We start from the raw sequence: 12,508 nt of genomic DNA on the forward strand, positions 1-12,508 counted from the left end.
TTGTTGTTTTTCTTGGCTGACCCATTCGGTGTTTGTTGCTCAGTACACCAGCAATTTCTTTCTTTTTCAGGACATTCCAAATTGTTGTATTGATTATGCCTAGTGCTTGTGCAATGTCTCTGATTGATTTTCCCTCTTTTCTCAGCTTCAAAATGGCTTGCTTTCGCCCCTAGACTGCTCTGTGGTCATCATGTTGACTTATCCTTTCTAACACCAAATGCAGTCATCATAGGTGAAACTGAATGCTAAAACAAAAAAGTAGATATTCAGAGCTATTGTTTAAACAGTCAATATAACAATACACACCTGGCTAAGAAGAAACACCTGTCAGTCACATGTTCCAATAATTTTGCTCACTTACAAATCTGTGCTATGTTCTATGATGTTTAACACATCTACATATAAATAACAGGATATAAATGCTGAAATTGTAAACTCTTCTCATATTCATCGTTTGATCACAAAACCCAAATGTCTTCAGTCTACAGCAAAAAAAACTACAAAAATAAAGTATTGGCCTTGGAAATGTTGTGTCAAAAACGACTAGTGGTGGTAATTACCTTTTTCCATAAGTGATCATACTCAAAAGCACATGAAAGTATAAATCTAGAACACGTTGGATGAGAGAAGCAAAAATCCAGTTTATTGTACACAAAACAACATATGATCCAATCAGTGAGACGTCCCAAAGTGATCTGAATCTATGCACAGACTCAATATCCTATTTGCACAGTCTTATCTTTAGGTTATGCCCAATTATCTCATTCTTTTGAAATCCCAATCGTATCATATCGTATCATTCCCTCGGTGACCTATACTCAAGCTTCTACTCAAACTGAGGCTCAACTGTGTTCCCATAACCTCTGTGGAGGGCCCGTTTATTCTTTCCTCTGATGATGATAAACGCACCATATTATTACCCATCACCTACTGATTATTCTCTGACAATTCTTGTTCCCTCCTCAGTGTGTGATGTGTATGATAGTGATTCTCAATAAACCACATACTCTGTTACCCTTGTGTTATCCTGTGTCTTGAATTTATTACTACAGAAGAACAACAAGAACAAGATTTGATAACTTATAATTTGAGGTATTTTGACTTAAAAACTTGTTAGTTCAAGATAACGTAAATTTTTTTGTCATTGTTTTTCTCACTGTTTATTTTGTCTTAATATCTCATTACAATGACATAGTACATCAAGATATGTACTTGAAATGTGGTTGAAATAAGTTTTATGTTGAAAGTGCCTACCAAGTTATTTAGTCAAAATAACTACTTATTATGCCATTATTTCAAGAAATTAAGTGAAAATAGTGGTACAATATTTTGAAATAATGAGATAAAATTAGTTAGTTTTAAATTAGCGAGAGTATTTTTTTTCACAATGTATAGTTCGGGTTGTCCGTAGCTTATGTAGTTTGGATATATGTCCATTTGTATTGTGTAAGTAATTTGTAAAATAAACCCACTACAAACCCACTATTTAACCCGAAGATGGATTTGAACTAAACGAACGTCGTTTAGTTCCTCAACAATTTCATAATTTTATAATGCTTTTGTTTGACAGGAGGCATCAGCGACTTTTCCTGAATCTGCTGAAACTTGATGCTGAATCTGAAATGCCTCTGTAAGTCTGGTGTTACATAACTTGTGTTAACTCTTAGCTAATACATTCTGAAATCGTTTCATATTCAATGCCATTTTTAGTGATTGAATTTCTCAGAGAGAATCTGATCTGCAACTCTACAACTCATGTATACAGTATGTGTGTGTGTGTGTGTGTGTGTGTGTGTGTGTGTGTGTGTGCAGTTTAATCTGTTGGAACATCTGAATTGTGGTAGACATGGCTTAGAAAGATACCCACATATAATACACATCTAGACCAGAGTGTGCGTGTTCTCAGGGTGGTGAATGCTGAATATTACAAAAATGTCTACTGTACCATCTGTCACTGGCCTCTTAGCTGATGAAATTGAAATATTTACCAATTCTGATTCGAAATGGCTTAAACATTTTACCTTTGTGATATGTCTGTTGTAGGCAGAAATGATGTTGTGCATATTAACTGTATTACATGAACATGAAAACAACTGATGTGATTTGATCCCTGTTTTTTTTTTTTTTTTTTTTTTTTTGGAAGTAAAGACTCATAGTCAGCTCTCATCACAGCGTGTTTACTTTTAGACAAGCCCTGGAAATGACAGCTTTATCATGCTAATTCCATGTGAGTTATAGTTTGAGCAAACACAGAGACAGTGGATACGCTTTCAAATACGCAAATGGCTTATCAGACGCATTTTCTTTTTCTAAGAATCAGCATTCATTTACAGCTTGGTGTAAATCTTTTCCTGACACAGGAGAGATGACAAGAAAAGAAAAACAGTGAGGAAATTGTCTATGTGTTTTTCAGGCTTTGGTGCCAGGCTCAAACGGTTCTGTTTCCTTGGTGATTTTTTAAATCCATGATTATTTGTTTACTTTATTCATTTTTTATTTTAGTGAACAATGGGTATTTAATATCAAAGAAGCTAGTAGTTAATCAGCACAGACTTGTTTATCACAGGATGGGAAGTCTGATATGTAGGCGTAAGCATTAAAACTACTTAAAAAAATACACAATATGTGTGGTAATTCGAAGAAAACTGTAATAGTATGCAGTGCACATAATCAGGACAATGTGGTCTGTATTTATTTATTTATTTATTTATTTATTCACTTCAGAGAGTATTGTCATTCAAGAAAATATTGCACACATCCTCAAAAGAGAAATATAGTTTATTATTCAAGAAATACAGCTTATTAGGTAAAAGGTAAATAAATATATCAATAAATATAGAAATAAATAATCGCCATTAATTAGCCTCCTTGTGAGAATGTAAGTGTTAAAAAATACAAAATATTCATCATAATTTAAAGCGCTTATTTGTTTATCCAAATTGTGGATGGTTTCTCCCAGCATGTTGGTGTGGCTATGGTGGAGGTGCTACATAATTCATTTCCGTGATGTTCTCTTTCATCCCATTAAAGGGACACGATGTAGACGTCTTCTTCCACTCTAGGCTGCTACAGTTTATGATCTGAAGCTGCCATCTTCCCCGTCTTCCTCAGTTACAGGCCTGCTCACCTATGTCAGGATCAGTACAGGGGCCACCTCAAAAAGTCTGGCTCCCGTCCATCAGAGGTTCAGTACTTCTGTCATTCCTTGAGCTTCTTTTAATGTTTGGGGAAAAGCTGCTCAGGCTTTCTTGGTAGCAGCTTTGGTATTCTTTTTGGTTAGCTGGCTCACCAGGTCACGGTAAGTGCTGGAGCGGAGGAATCGTGGGTAGCAGTCCTTTTCCATCAGGATGTAGATTCGGTACTGAGCTTGATCGAAGCAGGTTGCTGTAGGGACCTTGATGTTGGCTTGGGTAATGTCTCGAGTCTCATGGTCAATGTTGACCTGAAAGAAAGAATGAACTGAGTATGTGCGAACCTAAATTTCAATCTAAATACAATTTTGTCATATAGTATACTATACGCAAATATAATATAGGCAGAACACTCATCACCTCTCTTGGAGCTTCACTTCCAATGAACTCATTATAAATCCTCTGAGCTTTGGCCTGGAGTTTGGCTTCAGACTTTGTGTTTTTATAATCCTTACAGGCCAGGTAGAAGGCGATGTTCTCCTCACTAAATTCAGACACCAGAAAAGCTCTAAAGGCATATAATCCATCTGTTGAAGAGAGAGAACAGATTAATTGTATAACATGCTGCATTAGCTTGCACCATCCCACACAGATTACACATCTGTACACTACACTTCCATTACTATGATTATAATTTCATACACACTCCAGTAAACCCTTCATCATCCCCATGCCCCATTTTAGTGCTGTCGTATTACTCCTTCACTTAGAGGTCATTTAATCTGCTCTGTTTTTATTTTTAATAAAATTTTATTTCATTTTTTTTTTAGGTCACTTACGTTTGCTAGATAGCAGATTTTCAAAAGACTCCTTCCACATCAAGCATTCCTCCAAAGTCAGTCTGCAGAAAGAGGCATAATACTAGGTCACTGCATGCATACACAGCCTTACCGTCCTAATTTATGCACAACACACATTATAATAAGTGTAACACACAAGTGTAAATGCAAATAGCATATCTACCTTGGTTTTCTCAGCTTGAAAGCATAGCACAGAAGCTTCCAGTCTTGCTTTTGCAGAAAGCTGCTCATGCGTGCTTTTAATCCTTTAGCCCTGCCGAGTACACATAACAATTCTGTTATAATACAAATACGTATACTTAATCATTGTCTTCATTATACAACATATATTAAAAATAGTGTAATAGTGAGAGGTTAGGATTAATTCTGTACCTTTCCAGGCAGTTATTTGGGAGTGCTGCTAGTCCTCTGCACATTGTGTGTCCAAGGATGGTAGAAATATCCAGATAAATGAAGTGGGATTTTATCAGCATTCTGGCAAAGGAGGAGCAGTCAGGAGTTTATATAGAGCAGGAAGCAAATCGTCATTCTTGCTCTCAACCACTCACACTGTGGCTCACACTGCCCCTCTTTCTCACTCTCTCTGACTGTATACTGTGTGTGTTTGTGTGTGTGTGTGTGTGTGTGTGTGTGTGTGTGTGTGTGTGTGGTAAAACTGAGAAATGGAATTAAAAATGTCTGGTACCATATCAATGTTGTGTAACATTAATCGTTGGAAGAAGAATTAAATGTTTGCTTTTGGATTCTCTTTGCTACTTATGGTTGAAAATGAAAAAAAGAATAAAATAAAGATTTTATCTAGCAGAGAAAGTGGTCCATGTGAAAAGTGTTCTACCATTTAACAATGATCTTTTTGCTGCAATGCATTTGGGTAATGTATATTTTATTACTGTGCTGTTTCTTGAGGTTGGTGTGATGCAGCCCACTGCAACGCAGGTTTACTCTTACCACCACAAAGTTGATTATTTTCCAATCACAGTGTGGCATGAGGGAAAGGTTATTGGTGAGCTTTTAGGCTGTAAACAAAAGGGAAACTATGCCACTTGGAGAATTCCATCCAGTGAAATATTTGCTAAAAATTCACTCAGGTTCGAGAAGTTTGTTTTGATACAAAAAAAGAGTGGAAAAAAAAACACATTATTGTTAAACGTAGACAATTAATTTGTCTAGAGTAATCATAATATCATTCAAGACAATATAATATAACCAGTTTAGTCAGGGATACAGGTAAGGTGATTGAATCCAGTTACTTAGTCTTGTGTAACTGACTAGGGCTGCAACCCCAACAAACAAACAAACAAATTACGTAGCAATATACGGTATATACAATATATCAATACTTACACCATATGTGCTGATTATCCAATCCCCAAGCTGAAAATAAATTTCAACAGGGAATAGCGATTAAGAGGCAAAATGCCTAACCTGCCCAAACAGCATGTCCCCAAATTTTTTTCGTGTACCACAAGAATTTTCCAATGAATAATTTCTTCTACTATTTAAACAATAAGAGGTACTTTTATCAGTTTATAGTTACATTTACTGTTATAGAACATGCATGAAACAAGTTCCTGTTTGCACGTATTTTATAACACCTATAAACAGTACTCCCGTCATCAGTCTCTCTTCTTTCTCATTCCTAAAGTTAATAAGAGGAAAGAAAAACACACAGCTTGGCATGTTCCCAAGAAACCAGAATGTGCAACCCCTTCCTACATGAAGAATCTCCCATGACAGAAAATGTAAACTTACCTGACACTGTAGCCTCCTTCTGGAAATGTTAAATACACCTTACAGAAAACATCACCTATCAACAATGATACATTTTTCTTTGCTCATTTTGTTAAAAACATGCAAATCTCGGAATAATCTGTTAGTACAGTAAGAACATTGTTTTAAAAGTGCTTGAATATAATAAACCTTTGATTTGAATTACAGCCAAAATTGCTGTAAGAGCTGCTGTTATAGAAAATGAATCAACATCTTCTGTCCAATGAAAATTCAACAGTGCTATGATATATTAATAATATAAATGACTGTTGTGCTCCTTTGGTATTGCACACATTCTTAATACATTATTATCAAAATAATGGGATCTTAGGACAGTGATTTGTGGTAAGGGACTAATGGTTTAGCATTCATATGAATCAAACAACATAGAAGAACATTGCCCTTGCTTGTTCAAATTGGTAAACATTTTTCATAATAGAAGCACAAATATTACATAAATATAAAATGAAGACAATTCTGAGTATAGCTATAAAATATATAAATTATCACATGAACTCTGAAACTCAGTTCCTATTTCCCAGCACAGAAAGGAATAGGGGATCCGATCAATCATTTTGTACTCACAGTATGGAACATTTGATTAACTTTAATGTGTCACAATAAAAAGAGCCTTGGAAATCCCACCTACATCCTGTGACGTCACTGGACATGAAAGGCCTATTGCCTTTAAACACACTTTAAGGTGCATCAAACAGGGTTATGGAGGGATAAATGGTTTTATAAGGAAGGGGCACTTCTGCAGATGTTGGCCTTGCAATGCGGTGTGTGTCATCGTCACCCCTCTGTCTAACTCTTTAACATGGCGAGAGGGACTGTGGAGTGGGACAATAACCCTGTTGTTTCCTCTTTCAAAGGCTCGATGGATGGACGCCCTAGAACAGGACAATCACCCTAACATACTGAAGTCATGTTAAGGAAAGACGACAGGAGGTTTTTTTCTGCTTATATCCTCAAAACAAGATTGGAGTGGACCACCTACAGTTTCTCTTCAAGTACTGGAAATGAAGATGGCGGCTTTGTGAGTTGCAGTATTGAAGGAAAGAGATTATTCAGACCATGTGAGGATAAATCTTGCGTGTCCTTATATATGTTCCCCGCCACCCACTTCTATCTGGAGGTTTTAGATATATTTGAATAACCACAGTCACAGATAACTCTATAGTATCATCAGTTTTGTAGGCCTGGTGGGTGATATACTGCAGGCCATAATTCAATTCAAATCAATTAGGTTTTATAGTTTATTTACAAATAAAAATATAATGGGTATGGCTGCATGTGTACCACCCCTGTTGCTGAATTAAGGTGCCAACTGACCTCTGCATAAATACACCTATCTATGAAAGGCCCCAGAGTTTGTTAGCAAACTTAGCTAAACAAATAGCATCTTGAAGACCAAGGAGCCATTGAAACAAATTGTGGAAAAGGGATAATCAGGGTTTGGTTAAATGGCGCACTTATATAGCACTTTCATCCAAAGTGCTTTACACTGTGTCTCATTCACCCATACACACCAATTGTAGCAGAGCTGCCATGCAAGGCGCTAACTTGCCATCAGGAGCAACTTGGGGTTCAGTGTCTTGCCCAAGGACACTTCTGTATGTGGAGTCATGTGGGCCAGGAATCAAACCGCCAACCCTACGATTAGTGGATAACCCACTCTACCAACTGAGCCACAGCCACCCCTTTCACCCCTTTAGAATGAAAATATTCCACAAAGCACCATTAAATCCATTCTTAACAAATTGAAAGCCTATGGCACAACTTGGACTGTAGCTAGTAAAGGCTGTTCACCAAAAGTCACTGACCGGATATGGGGGAATTAAGCAGAGAAGCAGGAGGACAAGAGTACCTCTGAAGGGTAACTCTGCAGCTCAGATGGGAGAAGCTGCTTACCAGACAACCTGGATGCTGGGCTTAATGGCAAGAAAAAGATATATGAAATTCCATTTGGAGACTCAGCAAACATATTAGTAAAGGTTCTATGGACTGAGGACACCAAATTGAGCTTTTCCTGGCATAACGTGCAACATTTGGCAGAAGCATGGTGGTGGTAGTATCATGTTGTAGGGATCAATGTCATCAGCAGGGACTACGAAACTCATAAGATTTAAGGGCAAGATGGATGAAGCTAAATACTGTGCAATCCTAGAAGAATCTCTCAGAAATTTAAGATAAAAGGTTCACCTTCCAACAGGACATTGTCACTAATTATACAGCCAATGCTACACTAGAGTTGTGATTGTGATTGCAACTCCTGTGCAACTGTCCAAGTACCATGTACTGTAAGTCTGAGATGTGAATACAGATGCCAGTACTATCTCCTCATTAAGCATGCATAACTCAACTCTGAATATGACCTGCTAAGAAGAATGGTTTTGAAACAGAACACTGTGTCTTCTAGGGACTGCATAGTCGGCTTGCCATTTCCTGATCTTGTGAGATTTATGCCTGCAGCACATTCTGATTTTAGATAAACTTTATACAACTGAGCATTTTTCATGGCTCTCTTGAGCTTATACAACACAAACACACAAAAAGCTCTTTCTCACTGCATTGCATTGAGTACATTTTCCTTTTGGACTTCTGTCACACATCTTATTAATTTACTGACGTGAGTTATATAAATGTGGATATTTTGGGTGAATCATTTCTTATTTGTTCATGGAATGACTCTGTGCATCGCAAAATAAATAAATAAAAATCACAAAGAAAGTAGAGAAGCAAAAGTCTATCCAGGAATAGAAAGCACAAACCCAACTCTCTGGAATTGACATGGGAAAACGGCAACACCTTGCAAAGATTAGTGATAAGTGAACTGGATTTGGATGTCTCGTGGATCAGTGGTGGATTTGTATATTACATCCTGAAGAGCTTTTGAGTGCTAGATATTTGTTGGCGCCACAGAGAATTATAAACACCATAAATTTTACTGTTCTTATTGCAGTATATTATTACGTAAACTAAATAAATAAATTAATCACGTGAAAAATAAATCAGTTGTTATTATCGAAAGCTTCTTTAGAGAATTGAAAAGCATTCTTTACAGAGCAAAAAAACAAAACAAAAAAAAACAAAACAAAACAAAAAAAGGTTTCCTCTAAAAACCCTCTATGACACCATTGTTTCTAATAGTGTGTCACAGTGCTTGGTTCACTGTACATTAAATTCACAGCATTTTAGGCGTAGGTGAGGTTCAGACCCGTTTCCCCCAAGAATATTTTGATTCAAGAACTGGGAAACACTTTTATGAAAGCTTTTATGATTGTGTACACTATATTAATGATACACTCATAAATCCCTAATCTAAAATCTCTATACATGACAGAACACACATTATATTATAATAATAATATAATCTGTTTTACATGATTTCAACTTTAGAGCTTGTTTAACTTGGTGTGTAAATTCAAATATGCAGAAATGGGCACAACATAATTGTCAGCTTATTTTTCTGCCATGTCTCTTGTTTCCTAGCAATGTGGAAAAAAAACAGCTGAGTGCTAAGCCCCATCTCAAGGTCACTGTCTGCTCTAATGCCTGTTAAATGGTGTGAATTAGCAGAGAAAGCGGGTGAGCAAGAACACATCCGGGAATCAGCTGTTAAAGGCGTTACTGATTCCCAGCACAGTTGTTTGGGGAGTGTTGGTTTGGGGCTACCCCAGGAGCAAACACTTCATTTACAGGATGTCAATTTAATATGTTTTCTGCTTAAATGATTTAAATATTAGCATTGTTTCTTGTACTTTATTAATGTATGTATTATTACAGTATGAGATTAATTGCCATGGATTTATCTTGAAAATGAAATTTTTTTTGGATTCAGTATTGGTTTAATGAGCAACATGTTTACCAGAAGGCCATTTAATGACCCACATGTATCAATCTTTCAGTACATTTGTGTGTAAATGCTTTTGAAGACCAAATTGAACTAAAAATTCCTGCCAGATTTACACAAGTTGTGGTAATGGAAATGTTCTTTGTACTCACGTGCACACGATGATAAATCACCCATAAAATATCAAGTGCATTCATGGTACAGCTGTTTTACATTTACTGGAGTAACAAAAGAAAACCTAGCCTAAGATTTAAATGGAAGATTTAACAGTATGCTCTAAATCGTCCACTAATGCAGCTCAGCCACTGCAGTGCATCAGCTACCAAATACACTCTTCCTATTTTCATAGGGTGCCATTTCTTTAATCCTAACTGAATGGGATATTCTTTTTTTTTTATTTTTTTTTTTATATATATATTTTTTTATATATGGCGCTGTTTTCTTTCAGGTTATTAATCTGAAAAGATGGCGTTTCACAGCATTGCACAATTTTTGCATGAAACTGAAATAAATAAGCAATTTAAACTTAGTGTAATCCATAAATAAAATGGCAGTAACTCAGGTCAGTTTGACCAATTTGAAACCTATCAATCAAGGTTCTCATGAAGGTAAATTTACACATCTCAGGAGCTAACTGGATTGTCATGAATACCACATTTAATATATAAATACTCCTACGAATGATTTACTGCTAGTGAGTTTGATAAATGAGGCTAACTTACACAAATGTCATACCTATTGACCTCATTTTAGCATTTTGCTCGTCATCAGAGATGGACCTCGTGGCCTGTGGGGAATTTTGGAAAAATTGCTATTAAGCAATTCGAACAGTTCACTTCCCAGCTGCACCGAAAGCACTTAATGTCTCAATATCACTAGTCCAGCTTAGCAACCAAGCGAGGGATCTTCCCAGAGACAGAGCTGTGAACTGCACACTCATCTGTGATAAGTGGTAAATAACACCGTTCATGAAATGTGTGAGCTGGGCATTGGGATAATGTACGGAAATGTACTAACTCAACAATTTAAAATGAAGGAAAGCATTATTAGAAAAAAAGGTTAATGCTATGCAAACAGGTTACACCTATGTCTGAGAAGAGGGTTAATGCTAAATCAAAGAAAAACACCTATGCTATTCTGACTTATATTTTGCCATCTGTATTTAATGATAAACGGTCTTCAGTTACATAGCACTTTTATCCAAAGTGCTTTACACTCTGTCTCATTCACCCATTCACACACCAATGGTAGCAGAGCTGCCATGCAAGGTGCTAGCTTGCCATCGGGCGCAACTTGGGGTTCAGTGTCTTGCCCAAGGACACTGCGGTATGTGGAGTCATGTGGGTCAGGAATCAAACCACCAACCCTACGATTAGTGGACAACCCGCTCTACCACCTGAGCCATAGCCGTCCCTTTGTCTACTGATTGTTGAGTCAAAATCCCATCCATTTTTAAGATGGCATGCCATATCAATAAAAGAATGGAATGGCTGGATAAATGTGTTTTACTAGAAGTAGTCAAGTGAGTTAAAAGGAAAATATAAATAAAGGATAAATATCCAACCAAGGAATTTTGTGTTACCATGCTTGCTCAAAAGATGCTTCGGTTCAGTTAAATTTTATTTGAAAGCACTTTTAACAATATACATTTTCACACAGCAGCTTTACTGAAATCTGGATGTAGATTTAGATCCTAATAAGCAAATCAGAAGTTCCTGTGACACTCACAAAAAAAAAAAAGACAATATGAGGAAGAAACCTTGAGAGGAACTGGACTCAAAATGGAACCCATTCTCTTTTGAGTGACATTGAATAGTGTGATTATAAATAATTTCTTCATACATATTTAGAAGATTAAAAAATAAACAATTCTAAGAGCATTGAAATGATATTTAGTATGAGTAAATTCTGAATAGGTGTCCTGGAACCAAAACTCAACCACGCATGAGTCATGTTGGTTTTTTCCTCGTTATTTAACGTCAGACTTATAAATCAATGTTCAATAAATGTTTCAGCCTGTTTTCGTTTTAGCTTTCTTGATTTATTGTATGTTGTTATACTAAGTAATGTTGTTGTGGATCAAACGTAGGGTCAGTGGACAGCCCATTTTTTTTCGCAGCATGCCTGAATAGCAAAATAAATTAAAATAGCACATACACTCTTCATTTAAATGTGGTTTGTTTTAGAGAACTCTCAATAACTCTCAAGAGTAGCAGCCAAAATCTCAGGGCACAAGGCAGGGGACACCTTGGATGGAGTACCAACCCATGACAGGGCACAATTGCACACACACACTATGGACAATTTAGACATGACACTCAGCCTACAATAAATTTCTTTGGACTGGGGGAGGACACCGGAGTACTCAGAGGAAGCCCCCAAAGTATGGGGAGAACTGGCAAGCTCCATGCACAAAGTGCATAGGCGGGAATCAAACACGCTGCCCTGGAGGTGCAAGGCAATCATGCTAACCACTAAGCCACCGTGCTGTTTTTGTAGCTAAATCAGTATTTGTAATATAATTTTTAAATAAATGAAACAAAAATTCAACAACTCCTAGTTTAGGAACTCCTGCTTTTGAGTGACACTATAGAAGAAACTTTTTATGGCTTTATATGTGATAAAGTGGAAGCAGTTTGAGGAGGAAGAGTCCTGGGATGACAGCCATTATGATTGTAGTTGTTATTAAGCACAAATTTTCAGTCCAGTTTAGATTATCTATGGAAGCAAGAGTGAGACTTGGGTAAAAACAGTTTTTGGGAAGTACAGTCTACTTTTGGTGCCTGATGCTGACACACTTCTACAGCTGTGGCTCAGACTTGCCTGATTCATCCTGATACCTCTTCTGCTTGGAGTTTCTGCACTTGTGACTCACTATTGACTGTGTTGAT

The 12,508-nt window shown here is 36.8% G+C and overlaps 1 protein-coding gene across 1 annotated transcript; it reads right to left on the minus strand.

Moving 5' to 3' along the window:
- Positions 1–2,737: 2,737 nt before the first annotated feature.
- rgs16 (regulator of G protein signaling 16) lies at positions 2,738–4,479 on the minus strand. The gene is made up of 5 exons (XM_017479304.3): positions 4,364–4,479; positions 4,155–4,244; positions 3,971–4,032; positions 3,552–3,718; positions 2,738–3,442 (listed from the first exon to the last, which is right to left on the minus strand). The coding sequence occupies exons 1-5, from the start codon at positions 4,462–4,464 to the stop codon at positions 3,239–3,241; spliced, it is 624 nt and encodes a 207-aa protein (XP_017334793.2). The 5' UTR covers positions 4,465–4,479; the 3' UTR covers positions 2,738–3,238.
- Between the last annotated feature and the right edge of the window lie 8,029 nt (positions 4,480–12,508).

This window comes from Ictalurus punctatus, chromosome 11 (assembly GCF_001660625.3).
Source record: "Ictalurus punctatus breed USDA103 chromosome 11, Coco_2.0, whole genome shotgun sequence".
Lineage (NCBI taxonomy): Eukaryota > Metazoa > Chordata > Actinopteri > Siluriformes > Ictaluridae > Ictalurus > Ictalurus punctatus.

Coding starts and splice junctions, on each gene's coding strand:
- rgs16 (XM_017479304.3), bottom strand. CDS start 4,464: ATGCTGATAAAATCCCACTTCATTTATCTGGATATTTCTACCATCCTT. Junction 3,719..3,970: donor AAATCTGCTATCTAGCAAAC/GTAAGTGACCTA, acceptor TCTCTTCAACAG/ATGGATTATATGCCTTTAGA. Junction 3,443..3,551: donor GAAGTGAAGCTCCAAGAGAG/GTGATGAGTGTT, acceptor TCTTTCTTTCAG/GTCAACATTGACCATGAGAC.